The sequence below is a fragment of the Crocuta crocuta genome, unplaced genomic scaffold (genome assembly GCF_008692635.1).
Source record: "Crocuta crocuta isolate KB4526 unplaced genomic scaffold, BGI_CrCroc_1.0 scaffold29, whole genome shotgun sequence".
Lineage (NCBI taxonomy): Eukaryota > Metazoa > Chordata > Mammalia > Carnivora > Hyaenidae > Crocuta > Crocuta crocuta.
The window spans coordinates 4,105,055-4,132,249 of record NW_027533280.1 but is presented as its reverse complement, the minus strand read 5'-3'; the positions used below and the strand labels follow the sequence as shown (position 1 = coordinate 4,132,249).

Here is a 27,195-nt window from a genome sequence, read left to right as displayed (position 1 = left end):
AAATTTCCTTTAACTAACTGGCACACACAATTATCCAACATTTGTTTTGTATTAATAGGGTGCTGGACTGTATATAACAAATACATTATGCTAGGGGTGCCTGGGTGGCTCAGTTAAGCCTCCAACTCTTGACTTCGGTTCAGATTATGATCTCACGGTTCATGAGTTTGAGCCCCGCATGGGGCTCTGCACTGACAGTATAGAGCCTACTTGGGATTCTATCTCCCTCTCTCTGTGCCCCTCCCCTCTTGCGCACACACACGTGTGCTTGCTCTCTCTCTCTCTCAAAATAAATAAAAATAGGGGAGCCTGGGTGGCTCAGTTGGTTAAGCGTTCGGCTTCAGCTCAGGTCATGATCTCACGGTTCATGGGTTCGAGCCCTGCGTCGGGCGCTGTGCTGACAGCTAGCTCAGAGCCTAGAGCCTGTTTCAGATTCTGTATCTCCCTCTCTCTCTGACCCTCCCCTGCTCATGCTGTCTCTCTCTCTCTCTCTCTCTCTCTCAGAAATAAATAAAAATAAATTAAATAAATAAATAAAAATAAACGTCAAAAACTATTAAGAGGTGCCTGGGTGGCTCAGTCGGTTAGGCATCCGACTTTGGCTCAGGTCATGATCTCACAGTTCGTGAGTTTGAGCCCCACATCGGGCTGTGTGCTTAAAGCTAGAGTCTGCTTCAGAATCTGTATCTCCCTCTCTCTCTGTCCCTTCCCTGCTCACACTCTGTCTCTCTTTTTCTCAAAAATAAATAAACACTTAAAAATTTTTTTAACTATTAAAAAGTACATTATGCTAGTCCTGGCCCAGCAGAATTGTCCCCTGAAAATTTAGTGTTTACAGTTGTGCTTCTAGGCTTATCCTTTCTCCCTCTTGGCCTCATCTTTGACCCTAAGAGCTGAATGCTCTCCCAGCTCCACTTATACAACGCTTATATTCTTAGAAAGAGCTTCCCAAAGCTGATGCCACCCAGGCAGTTGGTGCTTGCCCTGAGCCAGGAGGATCCAGAACTTTCACCAAGCAGTGAGGAATTAAACAAAAAACAGATGGGAGCCGAATCAGCCTTGGTCACAGTCGGCACCCACTTCCCTGTTTTCTCTCTGGGTGTCATTTAATATTCTGGTCTGCCTATCAGATCATGAGACACTAGGAATGACCCCTATATGCTGAGAGATTGTGCCCAGAATTAGCCACCTAAGGGCACTGTAGGCTGTCCCCAGTGCAAGCACAAGCCCTAGGCTTATTAGGTTCAAGGAGGGAAGCCATCCTCCCCATTCCCATTTCCGGGAATGTGGACAAGTTGCCCGCTGGACTCTGGACTTCCCTAGGACAAAGGTTCCTCCTATGTGTCACCCCTTTCCTTGTGCCCATGTTGCAAAGGGCATGGCTAAAGCTTGGGAACGTGGTTTTCGCCAGGATCAAGGCAGGGAAAGAGAATGGATTCTCTGTGTCCAGACCAGTTAACAGGCTGACACAGTCCTAAACCAATGGACCCCATTTGTAAAGATGCCCCTAAGGAGGGAACAGAAATGACAGAACAGGCACACGAAAGGGTAGTTTCCGGTGCAAGTAAGAATTCATACTTAACAAGTACCAGGGAATGCGTGCTTCAGTTATTTTACTATAATTTACCCTTTGTCTGTTTTTCAGTAGGTTTTTTTTTCCTCCTTAACAGCAAGCGGAGGTCTCTTGGAGAGTTATTTTTCTAATAAAATGTGAATAAGAGGATTTTTTTACATTGTGCCACATAGCAACTTAGGACTGATGCCAGGGTTGCCTGGATGAAAGTACAGTTCAAAGAGTGTCTGTATGACCGGCCAAGGGCTGCAGTGATTTCTGCTGAGGAAATAATAATGTTATTTAATTGCTTTCTATTTTCCCCCTGGAGAGTCATTCATTCCACAAGCATTTAAAAACTATGTATATTTGTCATATGGGTCCTTTAAACAGACTGAGCTTTCTTTTAAATGGGGTTCCTCTCCTAATAATGTCTCCTTACCTGACCAAATTCAACCAACAAATATTTACATTCACTGGAAGATTTGTGACCGGGCGCAGGATTTTTTAAAGATTAACTAATTTAACAGGTGACCGGCATTGATCTGAGAAATGTTTTCCCGCCATCCACCCCATTTCCAGTTCATTCGCTGACCTTAGGAAGTTACTCCCCTTCTGTATTCATTGCCCTACAAAAATCCAGACTAAGGCTGAGCACTCAATTTGGACGAAATAAATGAGTTCACTTTACAAATCCCTCTCCCCTGGGACTCCGGAAAATAGGAGGGGCTAAAAATATAGAAAATGCCAGCATAATTCTGGCCTACAACCAAAACTTCTGTACTTTAAAAATATTTCTTCTTAACAAGACCAACTCTCCCCCCTCGGTTTCCTTCCCAACAGACACCCATCCTCTTATCTATCTCCCCATCCTCCAGAGAAACCCCTTAGAGAATCAGAATAAAAAGTTCTATGTTTTCAAAGTTTTCAAAGGAAAAGACTAAATCCAAAGATTACTTAAGATGGGATAAAATAGACAAGAGGCAAAACAGAAGTAAAATTAAGTTCATCACTATTAGCAGCTGTTTACAATAGCGAAGATGTGGCATACCCGTACAACGTACTATATACATGCACATTTTTCTACCCACCATCAAGAGCGGTCCTTAGTTCTTATTTCTGAAAGGTAACCTGGTTAGGAAATGTAGGCCCTAAACCCTGGGGCGTGTTGAAACTAACCAAACCAAAGAGAGAGATAGCTGAATCACCTCTTAAATGAGCTGCTAACAGGCACTGGGTGGTCTGATGGGCTCTGATGGTGCTCTAACAATTTAAGTTTAGGGAAGCCTGACAAACGCAAAGGTGATTGGTGTAGTAGTGAGTAGGGACGGGGGAACTTTCTCTCTCTTTCTCACACACACACACACACACACACACACACACACACACACACACACTTTGGCTGCAGCCATAAGCCCCCCTTCATTTACCATTCTTGCTTTTCTTTAAAAATGGCTCGTCTCCAGCAGGCCAATTTGCCTTGAAAAGCCCCCTGGATCTATGAAAATCCNAGTTGTGCTTCTAGGCTTATCCTTTCTCCCTCTTGGCCTCATCTTTGACCCTAAGAGCTGAATGCTCTCCCAGCTCCACTTATACAACGCTTATATTCTTAGAAAGAGCTTCCCAAAGCTGATGCCACCCAGGCAGTTGGTGCTTGCCCTGAGCCAGGAGGATCCAGAACTTTCACCAAGCAGTGAGGAATTAAACAAAAAACAGATGGGAGCCGAATCAGCCTTGGTCACAGTCGGCACCCACTTCCCTGTTTTCTCTCTGGGTGTCATTTAATATTCTGGTCTGCCTATCAGATCATGAGACACTAGGAATGACCCCTATATGCTGAGAGATTGTGCCCAGAATTAGCCACCTAAGGGCACTGTAGGCTGTCCCCAGTGCAAGCACAAGCCCTAGGCTTATTAGGTTCAAGGAGGGAAGCCATCCTCCCCATTCCCATTTCCGGGAACGTGGACAAGTTGCCCGCTGGACTCTGGACTTCCCTAGGACAAAGGTTCCTCCTATGTGTCACCCCTTTCCTTGTGCCCATGTTGCAAAGGGCATGGCTAAAGCTTGGGAACGTGGTTTTCGCCAGGATCAAGGCAGGGAAAGAGAATGGATTCTCTGTGTCCAGACCAGTTAACAGGCTGACACAGTCCTAAACCAATGGACCCCATTTGTAAAGATGCCCCTAAGGAGGGAACAGAAATGACAGAACAGGCACACGAAAGGGTAGTTTCCGGTGCAAGTAAGAATTCATACTTAACAAGTACCAGGGAATGCGTGCTTCAGTTATTTTACTATAATTTACCCTTTGTCTGTTTTTCAGTAGGTTTTTTTTCCTCCTTAACAGCAAGCGGAGGTCTCTTGGAGAGTTATTTTTCTAATAAAATGTGAATAAGAGGATTTTTTTACATTGTGCCACATAGCAACTTAGGACTGATGCCAGGGTTGCCTGGATGAAAGTACAGTTCAAAGAGTGTCTGTATGACCGGCCAAGGGCTGCAGTGATTTCTGCTGAGGAAATAATAATGTTATTTAATTGCTTTCTATTTTCCCCCTGGAGAGTCATTCATTCCACAAGCATTTAAAAACTATGTATATTTGTCATATGGGTCCTTTAAACAGACTGAGCTTTCTTTTAAATGGGGTTCCTCTCCTAATAATGTCTCCTTACCTGACCAAATTCAACCAACAAATATTTACATTCACTGGAAGATTTGTGACCGGGCGCAGGATTTTTTAAAGATTAACTAATTTAACAGGTGACCGGCATTGATCTGAGAAATGTTTTCCCGCCATCCACCCCATTTCCAGTTCATTCGCTGACCTTAGGAAGTTACTCCCCTTCTGTATTCATTGCCCTACAAAAATCCAGACTAAGGCTGAGCACTCAATTTGGACGAAATAAATGAGTTCACTTTACAAATCCCTCTCCCCTGGGACTCCGGAAAATAGGAGGGGCTAAAAATATAGAAAATGCCAGCATAATTCTGGCCTACAACCAAAACTTCTGTACTTTAAAAATATTTCTTCTTAACAAGACCAACTCTCCCCCCTCGGTTTCCTTCCCAACAGACACCCATCCTCTTATCTATCTCCCCATCCTCCAGAGAAACCCCTTAGAGAATCAGAATAAAAAGTTCTATGTTTTCAAAGTTTTCAAAGGAAAAGACTAAATCCAAAGATTACTTAAGATGGGATAAAATAGACAAGAGGCAAAACAGAAGTAAAATTAAGTTCATCACTATTAGCAGCTGTTTACAATAGCGAAGATGTGGCATACCCGTACAACGTACTATATACATGCACATTTTTCTACCCACCATCAAGAGCGGTCCTTAGTTCTTATTTCTGAAAGGTAACCTGGTTAGGAAATGTAGGCCCTAAACCCTGGGGCGTGTTGAAACTAACCAAACCAAAGAGAGAGATAGCTGAATCACCTCTTAAATGAGCTGCTAACAGGCACTGGGTGGTCTGATGGGCTCTGATGGTGCTCTAACAATTTAAGTTTAGGGAAGCCTGACAAACGCAAAGGTGATTGGTGTAGTAGTGAGTAGGGATGGGGGAACTTTCTCTCTCTTTCTCATACACACACACACACACACACACACACACACTTTGGCTGCAGCCATAAGCCCCCCTTCATTTACCATTCTTGCTTTTCTTTAAAAATGGCTCGTCTCCAGCAGGCCAATTTGCCTTGAAAAGCCCCCTGGATCTATGAAAATCCATGAGTTTATCATGACACTCAACACAGAAAAAGCCTGACAAGCTTGTCTGTCACCATTTGAAGCAACCATTAAACCAACTCCTTACTTTGAAAATTGGTATTTAAAAGGGAAAAAATTGAGCATGTATATGGTCTTTTCAGGAGGAACTGTATTTAAGGGTAGCCCTAATTGACGAGGGAAAACTGTGTGGGGAAAAAAAGACAACTCAGTGATGTAATTCTCAACGATTTATATCAGTGATTTATTTCTCAATAAAAACTAGTTGGGGGTGGGGGGGAAATGCCAGCTAATTCACAGGGGAGAGATGATAAACCAAAGTTTCATTTTCATCTCCTGATACAATTATTGATATAAGAAAGAATGATGAACTGGTACAAAAACCATCAGTGAATGACAGAAAGAAGCAGGGAACCAGGGGGCCAATGGATCCCCTTCCAGATTATTCTCTGGAAGAAAGAGGGACAAACATAACTGAATAATGGGGTGTCAGACCACCATCACCTTAATCCACCATCTATGATATTTAACTTTAACCAAGCCTTTAGATCTAATTTCCAGCTTACAGAAAGTACAAGAGATGGGAGAAACCTCTGTGACACACGGAAGCAATCAGAAAAATTCACATAGTGGGATCTTCTGGAAGGCCCCTGGTTTCAGCTTCTCTACAAATCAATATCCTGAGAAACTCTAGATTAAAATAGAACGAAAATAGATTCAGTGTGCAGTCCTGTGTTGGAGCCTGGTTTAGAGAAAGCATCTGCAAAGGACGATTTGGGAAATCTCAATATGACCAGACATTAGGTGGTATGACGGAAGTTTTGGTAGGTGTAACTCACATGACTTTAGCTGTGAAAAAGAAAATAGTCTTCTTTTTCAGAGATGCAGACTAAACACTAAGTATTTAGGAGCAGAATGCCATGATGCCTGTAGCTTTCTAAGGTATACTTCAGCATAAAAAACAAAGCAAGTTGAGGGGGGCCTGGGTGGCTCAGTTGGTTAAGCATCCCATTCTAAATTTGGGCTCATGATCTCACGATTCGGGAGATTGAGCCCTGGGTCAGGCTCTGTCCTGACAGTGGGGAGCCTGCTTGGGATTCTCTCTCTCCCTCTCTCTCTGTCCCTGACTCTCACCCTACCCCTCCCAACCCTCCACACTCACATACATTCTCTCTCTCTCTCTCAAAATAAATAAACAAACATTAAAAAAAGAAGAAGAAGAAGAAGGGGCGCCTGGGTGGCTCAGTTGGTTAAGCTTCCAACTTCAGCCCAGGTCATGATCTCATGGTTTGTGGGTTCGAGCCCTCATGTCAGGCTCTGTGCTGACAGTGTGGAACCTGCTTGGAATACTGTCTCTTCCTCCCTCTCTATGCCTCCCCCACTGGTGTTTTCTCTCTCTCTCTCTCTCTCTCAAAATAAAAAAATAAACTTAAAAAAATGTTTTTAATGTTGTATTTATTTCTGAGAGAGAGACAGTGTGAGCAGGGGAGAGTCAGAGAGAGAGAGAGAGATACAGCATCTGAAGCAGACTCCAGGCTCTGAGCTAGCTGTCAGCACAGAGCCCAACACAGGGCTCGAACCCACGAACGGTGAGATCATGACCTGAGCCGAAGTTGGACACAACCAGCTAAGCCACCCAGGCGCCCCTAAAAAAATAAACTTCAGAAGAAAAAAAAAGAAGAAGAAGAAAGTAGGTCCCCCATCTGCAGATCGGACCAAAGGATAATATTTTAAACAAACAAACAAATAAATACAATGGTTAAAACAGTCAATTTTATGTTATATCTATTTTCCCACAATTAAAAACTATGATAAGAATCAATCTAAAGGAAATAAAAGAAACACCCTCCCTCCTCAGGAGAACTGATCAATCAATAGGGAATGCTCAAACCAATACGCCTTGCTCCAGGGTACCATCCCGTCCTATAAACATTAACCAAGGGAGAAATGAATCTAAATGTCTCAACTCCTTCAAAGTGTTTTGCTGTTTAGTTATTTACATGCATTGGTGGAGAAGGTCAGTGGTTCAGAGCAGGTTTTACTACAGCTGTGCCTTATCACCTACTTTCTTCACATGTAATTAAAGTTCCCCTCATCCTGAGAAATGCACTTGCCCTTGTCACCTTTATAACAAAAAGCAAAGTTAAGCGATGCAAATACTTCACCTGTATTCACCTACTCATACCCTTTTTTTCTCTAGATCACCTAAATTTGGAAAACACATTACCTGGCAACATCATTCAGTCACACACATACATACATCCTTTTTTTTTTTTTTTAATTTATTTCTAGGAGAGAGAGAGAGAGAGATCGTGAGCAGGGGAGGGTCAGAGAGAGAGGGAGTCACAGACTGAAACAGGCTCCAGGCTCTGAGCTGGCAGTCAGCACAGAGCCCGACGCGGGGCTTGAACCCACGAACCGCGAGATCATGACCTAAGCGAAAGTCGGACTCTTAACCGACTAAGCCACCCAGGTGCCCCACATCCATCCTTCTTTAAAAAAAAAGCCAAATGAGAGGGACCTGGGTGGCTCAGTTGGTTGAGCATCCGACTTTGGCTCAGGTCATGATCTCAAGGTCCATGAGTTCGAGCCCAGAGTTGGGCTCTCTGCTGACAGCTCAGAGCCTGGAGCCTGCTTCAGATGTCTCCCTCTCTCTCTCTCTGCCCCTTCCTGCCCCCCCCAAAAATAAAATAAAAACATTTAAAAATTTTTTAAAATCAAAAAAGCCAAATGACAGAGTACGGGGGAGGGGTGGTAACATGACAACTTATTCCCCCTGTCAATGATCAAGTGTCCTCCTTTAACATGGGAAATATATGATGATATCTGACAATAAGGAACGTCTGAAGGATAGGCCATTGTTCCAGAAATAAAACAAGGATAATGGCAGGCAATCACTTACAGTGCCTGCCTGGCTTTCTAATTACCCCACCAAAGGCAGGAGCCCACAATATTTCAATTGCTTTCCAAGAATTTGTCTTTGGCGTTATTAACACAGACAGCTGTGCAGGTTATCAGACTAAGAAAGAAACCCTCAGCTCCAGACTTTAATTACAGGTTATTTCAGCTGAACGCTGACTTAAAGTTCAATAAAGCAGTTCTAAAATGACACAGACGATGGCTGAGAAATTCCAGGTGATTTCTAAGTCCAGTGGGATAAAGAAGGTTGCTTAAATCTGAGGGACAGAAGGACTCAAAAGTACCAAGGAGCACTGAACATTCCATTTAGCATTCTTTCACAGTTGGCTGGGGCTGGGACATCAAAGTTACAGTCAAGAGAGATCCACGTTCTCACCAAAGAGACACAGGTAGAAGAAAGACAGCCAAGAGCCTGAAATGGAGGGAGTGCAATTTTATCTTTTAGAAATGCTGGGGAACCCCGTGATCAAGTTCATTCACTCAACAGACATTTCCTGGGCCCTTGCTATCTAGGAGAAATCATGCATGACGGGAGACAAAAATGGAGAAGGAAAAAATTAATAAGATGAGTTCCAGTCTCAAGAAGCTGGTGAAGGCCACAAAAGGCAGAGTAGAAGGTAGACATCCCATGGAAAGAGAGACTGGGGAAGTAGAGACGTCAGGATCTTGGCAGGAAATGGATGGCACCCTGGCCCCCTCACACCAGGTCGTGCAGGAGAGTTTAACAGAGACTTGATTTACGGAGCGTAAGTGGGGTTGGGGAAATCTACAAGGCACAGTGTTACACCCCGAGCCTAACAACAGCCATGAGCCACCAAACTGCAAATGCAGAGGGAACAAGGTGGAGAAGGCCACAAAATAGGAATCGTGGCCTTCAAAAAAAGGAAGCAGCCAACCTGTAATGGTCCCATAGGGAGGAACTGGGGAATAAATACTCCAGCCTCTTTCTCCTCCACATTTCCATCTCCTGCTGGTACCTCCCGTTGGCTGAGCTCACCCAGAAGGTGGAGAAGGTAAGAGAGCCCATTAACAGAGCCCACTTCTGGAGCAGGTGGGAGAAGGCTGGAGAGGGGCTCTGGAGGTACAAATAGAAAGCACCCAGCCCAGGAAGCTTCCTAGTGAAGAAGAAGTTCGGCTGGGCTTAGAGGTAGAATTTTTGTACATGGGGAAGTAAAAAGAAGGGCATTTCCAGAAGGGGAATAGTGTGAGCAAAGACCAAGGCAACTGAATGGAAAATATGGAGTAATTCAGTTCCCCCTGCAATGCTGAGAAGAGGAGAAAAAAATCATAAGATCTCATGACAGAACCACAACTGAAGACTTGGGCACCTAGAACCGGGTCAAGGATTTGGGAAACAATTTAAAGAAGATGGAAGGCTTGACAAGTTTATAGGCTGAATCTTATTTGCCCAAAGATACATGTAGTGAATCCCTCATACATCAGAATATGACACTGAGTCTTTACAGAGGTGATTTAGTTAAAATCAGGCTATCAGGGCCCTAATTCAGTATGGCTGGTGTCCTTACAGAAGGAGGAAATTTGGACGCAGAAATGTACAGAGGGGAGATGTGAAGACATGGTGAGAAGACAGGACTCTTACCTACAAAGGGTCAGCAAGCAAAGCCACAGTTCCATCCTGCCTAGGTCTCATGTGTGATGTTGACTCCAGAAGCTTCTTCCCTCTGGCTTCGGGTCACTCCACCAAAAAGGGAGGACTCTGATGGGATCCCTATCATCCGGCTCATCAGCAAAATCACGGGAGTTCAGCCACTAACCGATTTGGAATCGGAGCTCACAAAAGCTGGTCCAGAGACCTGGGCCCCAGCTTCTCCGTGATGATTTTTCTTCCAACCGGATTCTTCTACTTGTTGATGTTATATACAACGCTCTCCAGAATAAGCATGCTATTTTTGTGGGTAGTTTTGTCACAGGTTTCTGTGGCGCACCTGGAAACCTGCCGGACTTCACAGATGACTCAGCTGTCACTGAGGAAAACCCTGGGGATTCCAGACGAGGGGCCCCAGATCGTTCTTCACTTGGTTCCCCTCGCTGCATCCTCCCCACCATCCACTGGTTTCTCTTGCCTTTCCTTCCTCTCCTGGTGCCAGCGCTCTCCCTGCCGGCCTCCTCCCTGCCTGTGAGCATCACACATTGCCCGCACTCGGAGTCTGCTCTCGGGAAGCTGGAAGGACCGGGCACCTTCCTCCTATCCTGACCCAGCAGCAAAGCCTGTGGCCGCAGCAGCCTCAAGCCCCAAGGGGCACAGTCTAAGGCAACAATCACCTACAGCACCCGCGACTTCTCCCTTCGGGGGAGTGAGGAAGGGATCAAGGAAGGGAAGCACTTTCTTAAACCAGCTCCCTCGTAGGGAACCTCAGCCATTTCAGCAATGCCATGACTACTTCGGGGAGAATGAAGTCACTAAGGGTCTTTGCTTGAGATTAAGTGTTTGCACCAGCCAATAGCAACTGAAGGATAGAAAATGTCTCTCAACTGTTCACTCCCTTCCCTACTCCACGCCATTCCTTCCATATCTTCTCTTTTTTTTTTAATTTTTTTAAAAATTTATTTCTGAGAGAAGAAAGACAGCATGAGCAGGGGAGCATCAGAGAGAGAGGGAGATACAGAATCTGAAGCAGCCTCCAGGCTCTGAGCTAGCTGTCAGCACAGAGCCCGACACGGGGCTTGAACCCACGAACCGTGAGATCATGACCTGAGCCAAAGTCAGACGCTTAACCGACTGAGCCACCCAGGTGCCCCCATCTCTTTTATTTCTATAGACACCATCACCAGCCTTCTGGAAGGGCAAATTCAGGGTTGTCATTTACTTATAAGCCATAATTGCAAAAAAATTACAATAACTATCACTGGCTGATGGCCTATTGTTGAGGTATTTTACAGAGAGCATCTCACAACAACTCTACAGCAAAGGCACTATTAGCCCTTTTTACAGATGAGTAACCTGAGGCTCAGACTTGCCCACAACCACACAGTTTGTGGCAAAGCCTGGGTTTAATCTCCAGATGCACCTGACCCCAGAGTCCACCCTAGTCATGCATGAGAATTACTTGCAAAGTGTAGACTCTCAGGCCCCACCCCAAACCTACAAAATCTCAATGTCCCAGACCAGGCCCAGGAAGCTGTATTTTTTTTTTAACAAGTTCCCCAGGTAAAGCTGATGCCGCCAGCCTCAAGACTGGCTCTCATCAGACCACGATGCTTTTCTGGGAAACTAGCTGGTCCCCAGTAGGCAACACTAAAAGGCAGGCATTACCATCATCCTCCTCCTCATCAATTTAATTATTCCGGAGCTGACAGGAATTGAGAGCAGGGCAGAAAAAGAACAGGAAGTACCCGGGGCCTCTTTTTACTGAATTATGTGCCTCTCCTTCAGGTAAGGGCTGTGTGTCACTCCAGAGGGACCCCACACTCACCAGGCCTCCCAGATCTAAATGACCAACTGCAGAAGAAGAGAAACAAAGTTGAACCCAGAGTAACACAGACATCAAGTGTGTGTATGTGGCTTCGTGCTGTGGTTCCTGTGTGGCCCCATGACGTCCCCGTAAGGAAGCTGATCCAATAACCGAAAAGGGCTGTCCCCCGTCCCCCGTCAGGGTACTTGTTCGTACACACTCCAGCCTGTCTGCTCCGAACTCCAGAAAAACTGCCAATAATTGAAATTCAAGTGGCAGCCCTGTTTGGCCACTTGAGCTAATGGATTAAGATGCAGGCAGCCATGGCTCAGTCTCCCCTCCTTCCTCAGTTTCCCTCTCTGTGAAAGCTAGCTGGGTAGAAGTATCTGGCTGGTGAGCAGAAGGTCAACTTGCTAATAAGGCTGAGGTCAGAGGTCAAGCCTCAAAGAAGCTCAGTTCTCTCGGCTTGGTTCCAAGGTCACAGACAGGCCCCCAAAATCCTGCCACCTGGTCATAAAAGAAAGCAGCCAGAGTGTAGACGGATCAAAACAAATCCATCACCACTGGTGGGAACAGCCAATTGGGGGAACAGTGACGGATGGTGATTCAGTAGCATCTTTGATTTGAAAGACGTGACATCAGAAATGACCTCACAGCACCTAATCAGTTCCAGAAAAGGACTTTGTTCTCCGAGAGGCAAGGTGGGAGATCAAAGCATTTCTTGCTAATCATCATTTAGCATTAATTACTTGTTAAGTAACCTGACCCAGACCCAGTACCGCTCCCTACCTCGCATCCTGACAGCCTCAACGAGCACCCTTGATCTTTCAACCCAACCTGCATCAAATTGGGAGCAAGCAGACTGCAAACCTGGGAACGGACAGACCCCGGGCGGCCCAGGCAGTCAGTCGTTCAGTTACTTCTCCTTTTCCTGTTAACTTTTTAACCCCACCAGCCAGGAAGTGCATACACAGAGCAGCAGGCGTCCCCGCCCCCGCCCCTCCACCACACTGCACAGAGTTCCTCAGATCTAGGTATTAACGCCTCTCTAGTCACAAGCTGTGTGGCCTGAGGCATCCCAGTGTCCCTCTCTGAGACGGGGTATCAACTGCAAGCACAGAGATAACACTATCCACACCACCCAGCCTCCTTGTAAGGATTAAGTAAGATACAAAATAGACCTCTAAAGATTGGTTTATGCATTGTGTAGGAAACCCCAGGGGGGTTGGGCTGTACTGGCAATAATCTATTTCTAGAGCTGAGTGGGGGGCCATGGTATTCATTATTATATTACTTACATCTTCTTGTGACTCTGAAATAATGTATGATAAATGCTACGGGTTGAATTGTGTCCCCCCCTTCCCCCCCTCACCAAATTCTTATGTTGAAGCCCTAACCCCAGTGCCTCAGAACATGACTACCTGGAGATAAAGTCTTTCAAGAAGTAACTAAGTTAAAATGGGGTCATTAGGGTGGGTCCCAATTCAGCAAGACTGGCGTCCTTATAAGAGGAGATTAGGACACAGGCGCACACACGGAGGGCAGACCACGTGAGGACACAGAGAGACAACAGCTATCACAAGTCCAGGAAAGAATCCCCAGAAGAAACGCATCTTGCCAACTGACTTCTGGCCTCCAGAACAGTGAGAAAATGAACTTCTGTCCTCTAAGCCACACACACAGTTAGTGCAGCCCTTGCAAACTCACACAATAACCTTCAAATGAGTTGTAGAAACCGTAAGCTAAATGAAAAAGAAAAAGATGGTGCTAGTATGCCTCTGATCAAAAAGACGGATAAGGGTGCCTGGGTGGCTCAGTCCGTTGATCGTCTGACTTCCGCTCAGGTCATGATCTCGGGGTTCGTGAGTTTGAGTTCTGCATCGGGCTCTGTGCTGACAGCTCAGAGCCTGGAGCCTGCTTCAGATTCTGTGTGTGTGTCTCTCTCTCTGTCCCTCCCCCGTTCATGCACTCACGCGCATGCTCTCTCTCTCTCTCTCTCAAAAATAAACATTAAAAAGATAAATAATAAAAGTAAAAAAGACAGATAATAAGTGTTGACAAAGATGTGGGTAAATTGAAACGCTCGCACATTGCCGGCAGGAATGTAAAAGGGTGCAGCCACTCTGGAAAATGGTCTGGCCATTCCTCAAAAAGTCAAACACAGAGTTACCATGTGACTGGTCAACCCCACTCCGAGGCATCTACCCAAGAGAAATGAAAACATGTGCCCACACCGAAACTTGTGCACAAATGTTCACAGCATCATTATTAACAATAGCCAAAGACAGGGACAGTCCAAAGGTCCAACAGCTGGAGAAGAGATTAACAAAGTGTGGTCTGCACACACAATGGAATATTATTCAGCCATAAAAAGGAATGAGATACTGACAGAGGCTACTGTGTGGGTGAAGCTTAAAAACATTATACCAAGAGAAAAAAGCCAGTCACAAAAGGTCAAGTATTGGATAATTCCATTTACATGAAATGTCCAGAACAGGCAAATCCATAGAGACAGAAGGCAGATTAGTGGTTGTCAGGGACTGGGGGAGGGGAAGATTGAGGGGTTGGGGACTTGCGGCTGATGGGCTTTCTTTCAGAGGGCATGAAAATGTTCTAAAATTAGATTGTGGAGATAGCTGTACGACTCTAAATATACCAAATATACTAAAAAGTGAGTTGTACACTTTAAGTGGGAGCAAATTGTATTTGTTTTATTATTATAAAGGGTTTAAAAAAAAAAAAAGACCGGTTCCCTCAAAGTACTGTTGTTGTTTTTTTTTAGTTTGTGAAATCGCAGATGTTCTCTCTTCACTCCCCAACCAGCCCTAAAGGCTCCAGTCTCTCCCCTACCCCCAGATTCGATACCAGCCACGCGACCTTGTGTACAGACCAGCACTTACACACCGATCCTCCACAAAAATCTTAAGATACGGGCTACTCCCCCCAGAAGCCTGCATCCTGTTTCCAGCCCTTTGGAGGAAAAGGGCAAAGGCTTGGATTTTTTTTTTTTTTTTAACGCCTATAAGCCTCGCAGGAGCAAACTGAGGGTCTCACTCACAAAGGACAGAACACATCAGTAATCCTGAAGTGATTTTCCCCAGAGAAACTCATTTGGACCCCTCCATTAATTCTGAGATTACAGTGGGTCGTGGCAAGTTTGTTTTTTAAAGGCCCGTGTTCTGTAAACCCTAATCCCCCTCCCAGAGCAATTCCTCAGCTGGGAGGGGAGCAGTCAGTGAGGCAAAGCCACCGTTTCCTCTTCAAGTTCAGAGCAGCCGTGGGGCCTGGCTGGGTTGCTGCAAGGTGCTACGTTTGCAAATACAGTTTGTGGTCTGAGCAATGGCGGTTGTGTTTTTTGGCCACGTAGGGGAAAGTGAACATTAAAACCCCACACACTTCCATGGGTCGGGAAGCAAACGGCAGAAGCTATGAAGGTGAATTTCTTTTTCATTTCTACTGCCACCTAAATTCCCAGTAAGCTTCAAAGAGAATCAGAATTCAATACCACAAATAACAGGGACCCTCTTCCTCAGCAATTCCACATTTAGGAATATACCCTAATGAGATAATCAAACAAAAGTAGAAAGAATGACCTAGAACATCACTGTCCAATAGGAATATAGAGTGAGTCACACATGTACTTTTATATATTTTTTTGGAGCTACATTTAAAAAGGCAAAAAGAAAAAGGTGAAATTAACATTAATAATCTATTTTGTTTAACCAAGATATCCAAAATAGTATCGTTTCAACTAGAGTTGCCAGATTTAACAAATAAGAATAGTGGACACCCGGTTAAATTTCAGAGGAACAATGAATAATCTTTTTTACTGTAGGTATATCCCATGTGATAGGTGGGCTATACTTACACTTAAAGTTTTATTTGTTGTTTTCTTGAAATTCAAATTTAAGTGAGCATCCTTTCTAAAATCTGGCAACCCTAATTTCAACATGCAATCAATATAAAAAACAAATTAATGAGTCATTGTATAGTGTTCTTTTTGCTCTATGTCTTTGAAATCTGTTGTGTATGTTATATTTCTGACACATCTCAATTGTAGCTTGCCATATTTCAAGTGCTCAATAGCCACACAGTAGCAGCTACCATTTTGGACAAAACAGATCTAGAATGTTCCTTTAAATGTTTCTTATTACAACAACAACAACAACAAAAAGCCAGAAATTGGCAAAATACACATCAACAAAGAGGCTGCTTAGATCACAACTAACATTTACAGAGCACTAACCACTGGTCAATCCTTGTCCAAAGAACTTTGCATGCATTATTTTTTTTTTTAATAGTTAACCCGAAACAAATGCAACAATGCATTATCTCATCTCGTGGTCACAACAACCATTTGAAGTAAGTGCTGGTGTAACCGTTTTTTACAGACGAGGAAAGTAAGGGCCCAGGGAGCTTCTATAATGTGCTCAACAAAGTGGTGAGTGAGTGTCACCAGATGGGCTGACACATACATGGTCTACCCCAGCACACACTCTGGAAGAAGACACAACATGTTACTGGTTTTCTCTGGATAGTGGACTTTGAGGCGGACACTACTTAACCGTCTGGTCTCTGCTGGCACAGAGCTGATCACTCCGCCCTTGGCTCTGCCAGGTGCCCTCACTCAGAGTACAGATGCAGAGTACGAGGCAAAGCTACCTGCTCCTGGTAAGTCCTCCTCGACATTACTATCATTGTCCCTAGGGTCTCTGGCCTCTCCTATTTGATTAGACTTTTTCATGGTGAGCATCAATCAGTTTTACAAAGAGAACAAAAGTTACTTTCAAAAGAGTGGAAACAGTCCTTGAAGCAAACAAGTAGAGGAAAAAGAGAAGGAAGGAAGGGAGGGAAGGAAGGGAGGGAGGGAGGGAAGGAAGAAGGGAAAGAAGTCACCTAAGGCAAGGGAAAGGTGAGCCATCACTTCCCCACAGTTTTCTGAGTGGCCACCAGGGGGCACTGCCTGCAGTTTCCACAGCTAAGGAAACTGCTTTGATACAACAAAAACTTGCAATAGACAAAACACCAAAAACATTCACCTTAACTGGGGTGCCCTCTGCCAAGAGTCCCCACTGAAAAGCTGCCCACATTCATCTTACAGGAGACGTGAAAGGCAGTGGAAATGGCCCCCCAGCTGCGGGCGATCTGCGTCTTACCTTTGGAGTCTTCTTTGGCCAAGTGACTACAGGGACCCCAGTGATGGCCAGACTGGGGTCGTCGTCTGCATGCTCCTTCAGGACATTCTGTGGCCAAACAAAGGACCCATATTAGCCCAGAGGAGAGGGAAGGTCTCTGAAGGGGGCTGAGACCGGACCTACCCCAGTAAAAGACTAACAGGCCTCTGCAGAGTCACCCACCACCCACGCACGCACTCAGTAGAAACCCAGCCACCAGGGTCCCTCAGAGGTCACAAGATGCGCCACATCCCCCTTTCCAAAAAAATGTTTAAAGTGCAAATCACTCACCTCCCTATGACTTCCATGAATGTGTCACTCACTGATCATATTTATATATAACGCCACACATTTGTCTACAGCGCCAGGGACTCTCACACACACAACCTCATTCAGTCCTTACCAAGTACCCTGGGAGTGGGCTGGGCAGGGCGCTAAGATACTCTAATGTACAAAAACTCAACTATGTATGCGGAGACACAAAAAACTAACACTAACCAAGGGGTCTTGACACCTGTGAGACCTATTTGCTTCCATGAGCCAAGAGCAAGTCAGGTGGATTCTAACCCTGGTATGTGTAGACATGTCACGGTCTATTACATCACGGGCTTGCATAAACACAGGCAGATACTCAGTCTGCCTTGACCAAGGATGGAGTCCATCCATCCTTTGGTCCACAGCCAGTACCAAAGTGGGCTGTGACAGACATACACCCGGGCTGGGCAAGGGTTGCCCACATGGCGCTCTGTGTTCACATCTTTGTTGGTGGTTTGAAGGCTTTTCAAAGGCGATTCTGACTCTACCAGATTCCGGCCTTATGTGGTGACTAATTTTAGAACCTCATCCAGGTGTAAGATGCTAGTCCACTGAATTATCCCTAACTTAGAGGCATGGCAATCAGGCCTAGAAAGATCCAAAGGCCTTAGACGCTAACCCAGAACAGGAGGCAGAACCCCTGAACCTCACTTTCTGGCTCCAGACTTCCCACCCTACGACTACTCCACACATAGGTTTTTTGGTTATATCTGAAACACACCATGAAAAATCCTTTAGAGACAGACACAGATCTGTCACTGGCCTTTTCTGACCTTGACCATTAATTTTTGGATTGTAAAAAAGCATTCCTGCAGGGACATTTAAAAGCAGAGAAAGTTGGGGGCACCTGGGTGGCTCAGTTGGTTAAGGGTCCGGCTTCGGCTCAGGTCATGATCTCATGGTTCGTGGGTTCGAGCCCTGCGTCAGGCTCTGTGCTGACAGCCAGCTCACAGCCTGGGGCCAGTTTCAGATTCTGTGTCTCCCTCTCTCTCTGACCTTCCCCTGCTCACACTGTCTCTCTCTCAGAAATAAATAAAAACATAAAAAATTTTTTAAAAAAATAAAAGCAGAGAAAGTTGCACAGGAGAACTTAGCAGGAAGAACAGAAGAGCTCAGAAGAGAAATGTAGGGAAAGATTAGTTTAACTCATTTTCCCCATCTACCTATTGGAAATGAATCCAACTCACTTCTAATTTATTCTATCTACTGTCTTAGTTTTCCTCATGATCCTTCGGTTGCCAGACTTTTCAAAATGCATCTGATACCCCAAATCCACCTGTGCCTAATACCTCAAATCTACCTCCTCTGCCTATAGGAGGTGGCAAACAGGGCAGTGATCAACGATCAGACTCGAGGCTGCCTAGGGTCAATTCTCAGCCCCTACAGCCTTCTCCAAGCCCAGCATCAGTGTCACTCATCTATAAGTGCTGGGTTTTTTTTTTTTAATTTTTAAACGTTTATTCATTTTTTGAGAGACAGACAGAGTGAGAGCAGGGGAGGGGCAGAAAGAGGGGGAGACATGGAATCCAAAGCAGCTCCAGGTTCCAAGCTATCAGCAAAGAGCCCGAGACAGGGCTCAAACTCATGAACCGTGAGATCATTACTCAAGTCTAAGTCAGACACTTAATCGACAGAGCCACCCAAGCACCCCCATAAATGCTATTTATAAATGTCTTGTTTCACTGCTATATCCCTAGCCTTGCCCAATGACTTACAGTAACCATTGAGTAAATAACTTAAAAAAATAAATAAAGCTACAAATCCCCAAAGAGGGACTTTCTACAAAATCCCTGACCAGTACTCTTCACATCTGTCAAGGTCAACAAAAAAAAAGCCAAAAAAAAAAGAAAATCTGAGAAACCGTCACAGCTGAGAGGAGCCTGAGACATGACAATTACATAGATAGAGGTATTGTGGGTGGGATCCTGAAACAGATAAAGGGCATTTGGTAAAAAATTGAGGAAATGTGAATAAACTATAGGCTTTAGTTAGTAATAATGTACCAATATTGGTTTTAATTGTAACCAGTGTACTCCGCAGATGTACCATGTTAATAACAGAGGAAACTTGGTGGGGGGGGGGGGCTGGCAAGGAAATGGAAACTCTATACTATCTGCTGAGTTTTTGTGTCAATCTGACACCATTCTGAAACATAAAGTTCTATCATAAAAAGCAATCTTTAAAATGCCAGTCAGACAGTAGTTAACAGCTACCTTAAAGGAAAACAGGGTAATTAGGCCGCCAACCTTTCTAACATGTATGCAGAGTATTTAAAAAGAAATACAACAGGGGCACCAGGCTGGCTGCCAGCAAAACAAGCAACTCTTGTAAGTTCGAGCCTCATGCTGGGTACAGAGATTACTTAAAAATAAAACCTTAAAAGAAAGAAAGAAATACAGGCTGCCTGGGTGGCTCAGTCGGTTAAGCATCTGACTTCGGCTCAGGTCATGATCTCTGGGTCTGTGAGTTCAAGCCCCGCGTTGGGCTCTGTGCTGACAGCTCGGAGCCTGGAGCCTGTTTCAGATTCTGTGTCTTCCTCTCTCTCTTACCCTCCCTTGCTCACTCTGTGTCTCTCTCTCAGAAATAAATAAAACATTTTTAAAAATTTAAAAATATTGCCAGTTCCCAATGATAATAAAAAGCAACCCAATTTTTTAAAATTAGTTTTCGTTTTTAATTAAATGGACCGCAGACCCTGCACCCTTTCATACACGCACCCTAGTGGGTCATTCCCACTGCCCCTTCCTGCCTTGGCCCGCCGCTTGGGGTCAGTGGGACTGGCTAGGTGAGGGATGAAATGGAAACATCGGGAGGCAGGCACCACACATTTTGCTGAATGGATGTGGGAGAATAAGATGTACCGCGTGTCTGCTCTGTATTGGGCACTGTCATCAACATGCCCTATCCACTCGCTCATCCAAGCCTCTTGACCACACTGTGAGATGGACCACCATCATTCCCAGATGAGAATCCCAGGGCTCAGAGGGTGAAGGAACTGTCCAAGACCACTCAGCCACTAAGAGGTGGAGGCCCCTCCACTCTACAACCTGTTCTCTGACCACGGTATTTCTCAACCTATCCTTAAAAAAAAAAAGAGGGCAGCCACGTTCCCAGCAGCATTATTCACAACAGCCAAAGGACACTTGGAAACAACCCAAGTCTCCCATCAAAAGATGGATGAATAAATAATACACGGTCTATCCACACCATGGAATATTATTCAGACTGAAAAAAGGAAGGAAATTGTGACACATGCCACAATATGGATGGACCTGGAGGACATTCTGCTGAGTGAAATAAGCCAGACACAAAAAGCCAAACAGCGCATAATCCCACTTCCATGAGGCGCCTAAAGTAGTCAAACTCATACAAGCATAAAATAGAGTGGTGGCTGCCAGGCTCTAGAAGCAGGGAGTCGCTTAATGCAGTCGTGATGTCTCCACAACAGTGTGAATGTACTTAATGCCACTGAACTTGACACTATAAAAAATGATTAAAATGGTAAATTTTATTATGTATAATTTACCACAATTTTTAATTTTTTACAATCTTATTTTTATTTAAGTAATCTCTACATCCAACATGGGGCTCGAACTCACAACCCCAAGATTTAAGAGTTGCCCACTCTTCCGACTGAGCCAGCCAGGCGCACTCCACCAAATGTTTTTCTTCCTAAACGTTTATTTATTTATAAGAGAGGGAGAGTAGGGGACAGAGGACCCAAAGCAGGCACAGGCTTCATGCTGTTGAATGTAGCGCTTGAACCTACAAAGTGTGAGATCATGACCTGAGCCGAAGTCAGGCGCTTAACTGACTGAGCCACCCAGGCACCCCACGATTTTTTTAAAAGGAGAGGAGAGAATGGGGAAAAGCAGTTCCTCCCTAAGGAATGGATTCAGAGGTTCTAGAAAGTACACATAGGGGACCTAGTATCTTGCTAGTTAAGCTGTTACTATTATGCCTGCAACAACACTGGTTCTAGGGTCACAAGATCTGGGTTCAAGTTCTACAACATCAGACTGTGTGACCTTGAGGAAGCCACAGCTTAGAACAGTGATATCTAACCTTGATTTTATGCCATGAAGCTAGATGTGGCTTTGCTACCATTCTTAAGAGCATTTGTTGAGTGCTTGCTCTAGACTAATCTTCTCTGTGGGATAGGGCTGATCCTCTCCATTTCACAAAAGCAGAAACTGAAGTTCAGAGAGATCGAGTGACTTGCCCAAGGTCACACATTTGGGAGGCAGTAGAATCTGATACGGACCAGGCCCATCTAACTACAAGGCCGGGTAGTAATAGTGGTGATAAAGACTCAGAAAACCATTCCAGCAACCTCTAGAGCTGACCTATACCTCATTCTTGAAAAATGTAACACCTAGGATACAATCTGGGCTCATATTCACCATTCAATTAACAAATACAGAAGTGAGTCATCCTTGCCTATTCCTTGCAAGTTAAGACCAAGAACGAATTCAGCCACTAACTCCTCTACAAAGCGTTTTTCAAACTTTGCCCCAATCACAGCAGAGGCAAGGATGCCCATTGTGGGCCCACACAAGCACAAAATTTCATGGTTCTTAATAATCCTATGAGGGACGCCTGGGTGGCTGAGTCAGTTGAGCCTCCTCAGGTCATGATCTCATGGTTTATGGGGTCAAGCCCTGCATTGGGCTCTGAGCTGACAGCACGGAGCCTGCTTGGGATTCTCTCCCTCTCCCTCTGCCCCTCTCACACACATGCATGCTCTCTCCTTCAAAATAAAGAAATAAACTTAAAAAAAAAAAACAACTATGAATTTCACACCCTCCTCCACAATACATCAGGCTTCTGTGGGTTTTTTTTAATAACATTTCCCTACCCCCAGGGGCATCTGGGTGGCTCAGTCAGTTGAGCATCCAACTTCAGCTCAGGTCACAATCTCATGGCCTTGTGAGTTTGAGCCCCTCATCGGGCTCTGTGCTGACAGCTCAGAGCCTGGAGCTACTTCACATTCTATCTCCCTCTCTCTCTGCCCCTTCCCTGCTCATTGTGCTCTCTCTCTCTCTCAAAAATAAATAAACATTAAAAAATATATATTTCCCTACCCCCCAAAAAAATCATTTAAAAAAAGACTGTTTATAGGAAGATGCTCCATGTTTAGGCAAAACCTTTTGAGATATATATATAAATCTATCTCACCATATGGTTGCAGGAGGGGGCGGCTCATTACTTCCACAGGACTTCCTGCCCCCTTAACCCAATCGCAAACTCCAGGCGGAGGTGACAAACTCAAATGCTTCCGGGAACCAAGCAGATAAAAGGCAAGATGTCAACAAATGAGAGCACTAGACAGTGGTGTGGTCTACGCAAACTAGAAGCCTCGGGCCCAGTTTAAAGAGGGCAAGTGCTACTCAGTTCCAACCTACTACCTCTTGTGGACACGAAAACCCCACCAGATCTCTGCTTTTTTCAGAAGAAATCAAAGATCCAGAGTTTTATCTGAAATCACTTAAATGTTGGCAACTAAAAATTTTAAATAATAATAAGAAGACAAAAACAAAAATTAAAAAACTGTGAGCCAAAGAAGATCTGTGGGCCAGTTTGGGCCAAGGCCCACCAGTATACAAATGCTACCCTGCGTAAGATTGAAAATCATGTCCATTCGCCTTGGTTTTCTTGGAGTTTCTTTCTGAACTGTCTCAAGATTTCCTGTCATTTCAATGTCAAGCTGGAGTCGATCACTCACAAGCAAGGGGAGGCCTCTTTAGAGGAATGTCTGGTTACAAAAAGCTATTACTGGAGGTGTAAGTATTATTAATAACTAAAAAATATATTAGTAACAATAAATAATAATTAAAAATTAATAGTGACCTCCCCAAGTACCGTTGAGTGGATGTCTCACGCACACACTCGCTACAGGAAGCAGTTCCCCTCCATGGCCCTCAGTAGCCACCAGAGGGCGCTCAGGGTTCTGTGCCTCAGAGAAGTATTTTCATTAGCATGTGACAAGCTACAGAAAAAGGAGATTATTCTAATTGGAGATTCCCTCTCTGAGAAATAAATTATGCAGGAAGAACTGTCACTGGCTTCCCTAGGCTCTGCCAGAATTTATACACTCCTTGGGGCTCTAAGAAGCAGAGACTAGGTAACAGCAGCCCAGGGCCCTTTAGGTTACACCCTATAAACCTTCTGAATTAGAAAGCTTGGTGGGGGGAGGTGCCTAGGTGGCTTAGTTGAGCATCCTGCTCTCGATTTCGGCTCAAGTCGGTTCAAGTCGTAATCCCATGGTTGTGGGATTGAGCCCTGCATCAGGCTCTGCACTAACCGTGGAGCCTGCTTGGGATTCCCTCTCCCTCTCCCTCTCTCTCCCTCTCTCCCCCACTTGTGTCTCTGTGTGTGCGATAGATAGATAGATAGATACACAGATACATAGATAGATAAGAGAAAAACTGGGGTGCCTGTGTGTCTCAGTCAGTTAAGCGTTCAACCTCAGCTCAGGTCATGATCTTAGAGTTTGCGTCTTTGAGCCCCACATTGGGCTCTGTGCTGACAGCTCAGAGCCTGGAGCCTGCTTCGGATTCTGTTTCTCCCTCGCTATCTGCCCCTCCCCCATTTGCACTCTGTCTCTCTCTGTCTCTCAAAAATAAACATTTAAAAATGTGAAGGAAAAGGGGCTCCTGGGTGGCTTAGTCGGTTAGGCGTCCGACTTTCGCTTAGGTCATGATCTCGCGGTTCGTGGGTTCGAGCCCCGCTTCGGGCTCTGTGCTGACTGCCAGCTCAGAGCCTGGAGCCTGTTTCAGTCTGTGACTCCCTCTCTCTCTGACCCTCCCCTGCTCACGCTGTCTCTCTCTCTCTCTCTCTCTCCTAGAAATAAATAAAACATTTTAAAAAATAAATAAATAAATAAAAATGTGAAGGAAAAAAAAGTGAGTGAGGACACCAGAGGCCTCTTCGGCTGGAAACAGCCCTGCTTTTGACCCAACAAGATGACCACAGACAATGGATGTGCTGGGCCTCTGTTCCCTGTTACTCCAACTCTCTCTCTGAGTTTAATTGGTTAACAATGGATTCAGTCCCCACTGTTCCCTAGAGTGGGGTGTTAATAATATTAATGACAATAAAGCAGAGGCAGGCATCAGGAAAGACTCACCGGGTAAAAGAAGGGGAACAGGCCTGGAACAGGCCCGATGGTGCTCTGGGGAACCTAGCAGACTACGGGGTCCTCCGCTTCCCACAGGAGCTGGGCTGCAATGCACCTTGGGTCTCCCAAGATCCTTCTCTGCCCCAGCCCAACTATCATGTGCCGCCTGTAAAAACCATCTGTACTGGGTTGAATTGTATCTCCCAGATGGGTATGTTCAAATCCTAATCCCTGATACCTGTGAACGTGACCTTACTTGGAAAAAGGTTCTTTGCACATGTAATTGTTTAAGGCTATCCAGATGAAATAACCCTGGATTTAGGGTGTACCCCCCATCCTATGACTGGTGTCTTCCTAAGAGAAAGAAGAGAGGGGTTGGAATAGAGACACAAGGAAGAGGCTGTAAGAAGACAGAGGCAGAGACTAGAGGGATGCAGTCACAAGCCAAGAAACATCAGGAACCACTAGAAGCTGGAAGAGTAAAGAAGAATCAACCCCCTGGAGCCTTCCGAGGGGGCAGACCAGGCCGTGAGAAAAGAAATTTCTGTTGTTCTAAGCCACCACATTTGTACGCTCCTGGGTAGCTCAGACTCTTGATTTTGGCTCGGGTCATGACCTCACGGTTCATCGGTTCGAGCCCCACACTGAGCTCTGCTGACAGCATGGAGCCTGCTTGGGATTCTCTGTCTCCCTCTCTCTGCCCCTCCCCTGCTCATGCTCTCTCTTTCTCTCTCAAAAATAAACAAACAAACATACATACATACATTTTAAAAAAGCCACCAAGTTTGTAATTAATTAGTTATGGCCACAACAGGCAAACAGCACACCACATTTGCCATAATGCGCTGTGGCTACAAGCCTCTTAGCTGCATGATTTGGGCAAGACACCACATCTCTCTGAATCTCAATTTCTCCATCTAAGAAATGGGATGATAACAGTCCCCACTTTGCCAGGTTGTGGCAAGGATCACAATGCATGGAAGGTACCGGGCATGCGGTAAATGCTCAACAACTTTTGGCCGACCTCTTTTGGCTTATGTGCCGTTTCCTGCTGGAATACACTGTCCCTGTCCTCTGCAGAATTCTACCGCTTCACAAGTTCTAAGCACAGGGAAATGTAAAGGTTTATTTAGTTGGAAGGACAGTCTTTTAAAAGCTGACTGAGCTGCCTAACTGGGAGGGATAATAATGTGATTCAGGTGCCCACAAGTCAATTTTAGGCCAAAAAAAAGCCCCAACTGACATGGATCAACCTACCCATTTTTCAGGTCTAGGGTTTGCCCTGGTGTCTGGAACTCAGATCTCTGGCCCTTTGCTGTTCTCCCCCGTCCCCCTGAGGTGGTGCCGGCAGAGAACTCAGAGTATGTGTGGTTTGTCATCATACTAGGAGGCTGTTAGGTGACAGGCCTGTCTCATTCACCTCTGAATCAACCTCTAGCCCCTCACTGCCCAACAAAAACACAAAACACACAGCTCAGTATTCCATCTGGCCCCCAACAGGAGAGCCTGAGCAACTACTGGAGGCAGCCCCTCGGCCCTGCTCAATCTGATTATGTGGTTCCTTCTCTGTGCTCTGGGCCATCTTGGGGGGAGGGGGGGAGGGGGGGAGGAAGCCAGGCCGCAGACCTCCCACTGGCTTCCTGCTTTTTTGGCTCTTCTGAAGCAGGCGTGGGGGTGGTGGCGGTGAAAAATTAAAACACCAACAGTGCCAGAGGTCTGGACTCTACACCTTACTATTCTGCAAAACACCAAGGCTGGGGAGGGGCTTAAACAAGCAGGTGTGTTCCGAGGGGAGGACCAATGACCCCACGAGAGAAAAGCTGTATAAATGTTCCATAGTCATGGGTTTCAAAAACTCACACTCGACCCTAAAAGGGCCTGTTTTCATTCCACGGTGTCTGAAATAATAATAGTAATTATAATGATAATAATAGTAATGATAATAAAGCAGCTCCAGGATACAGAGCACTTAAAGGCCCTGTGCTAAGTAAGGCTTTATGCACGTTGCTTTGCTGAATGTGACGGGGCATGTATTCTTACTCTCCCTGCTTTATCACATTCCCCAAGAGGATTCAGCTGGTTAATGGGGGCACATGGGATTCATCCTGACTCCAGAAACTTTGGTCTTAAAAGATGTCTTCGGGGCACCTGGGTGGCTTAGTCCGACTTTCGCTTAGGTCATGATCTCGCGGTTCGTGGGTTCGAGCCCCGCGTTGGGTTCTGTGCTGACTGCCAGCTCAGAGCCTGGAGCCTGTTTCAGTCTGTGACTCCCTCTCTCTCTGACCCTCCCCTGCTCACGCTCTCTCTCTCTCTCTCCTAGAAATAAATAAAACATTAAAAAAAAAAGATGTCTTCTTAATTTACAATTATTTTCGTTCCTATGAGGGTTTCGATGAAAGAACGATAGAACTGATTTCTTTCTTTTATCCCTCTCTCCCTCTCCCTCTCTCTCTCTCTCTATATATATATATATACACACATATATATACATAAACATCTGAAAACAATGGCCCCTCTCTGGCTCTTCCAACCCCTTAATTCCACGCAGCCCCACAATTCCATGCAATAAGAAGGATGGTTGTCTACACTGAGTTGGCCTTTGTCATGTAAGTTGACAGGCTGGCAGCCAGGGGAGCCTGGTATTATTTTAATTAACAATAACAGCTGCAGAATAACCTTGCGATGGGCTAATTGACAAAGATCCTCCCACCTCCAACCTCACTAGTCACCATCCACTTAAACCCAAACCCTTCAAAGCCTTGCAATGCACCGGTAATTTTCAAGTCATTTACAGTTAATTTGAGGAGTAGACCTGCCCCCCAATAGCACCAGGCCTTCCTTTCCTCCCAACAGGGACCACAGCTCTCTCTCCCTGAGTTCTGGCTGAAAGTACAGATTCTTCTAGAAGGAACAGCATCCAGGGCAACCCCTGTCTTACTGTGGGCAATCCAAGATGGAAGAGAAAAAGATGACGCAGTGG

At 45.2% G+C, this 27,195-nt stretch overlaps 1 protein-coding gene across 5 annotated transcripts in view; it reads right to left on the bottom strand.

Annotated features, from left to right (window-relative positions):
* The window catches only part of KDM2B (lysine demethylase 2B), a 125,933-nt gene that overhangs the window by 31,194 nt on the left and 67,544 nt on the right, over positions 1–27,195 (bottom strand). For 4 of the 5 annotated variants that reach the window (XM_077748054.1, XM_077748052.1, XM_077748051.1 and 1 more), the window contains exon 12: positions 16,763–16,849. The exons of the other annotated variant lie outside the window; for it this stretch is intronic. In XM_077748054.1, the coding sequence (XP_077604180.1) occupies positions 16,763–16,849 (87 nt within the window). The remainder of the gene's footprint in view (positions 1–16,762; positions 16,850–27,195) is intronic. 5 annotated transcript variants of the gene reach the window in all.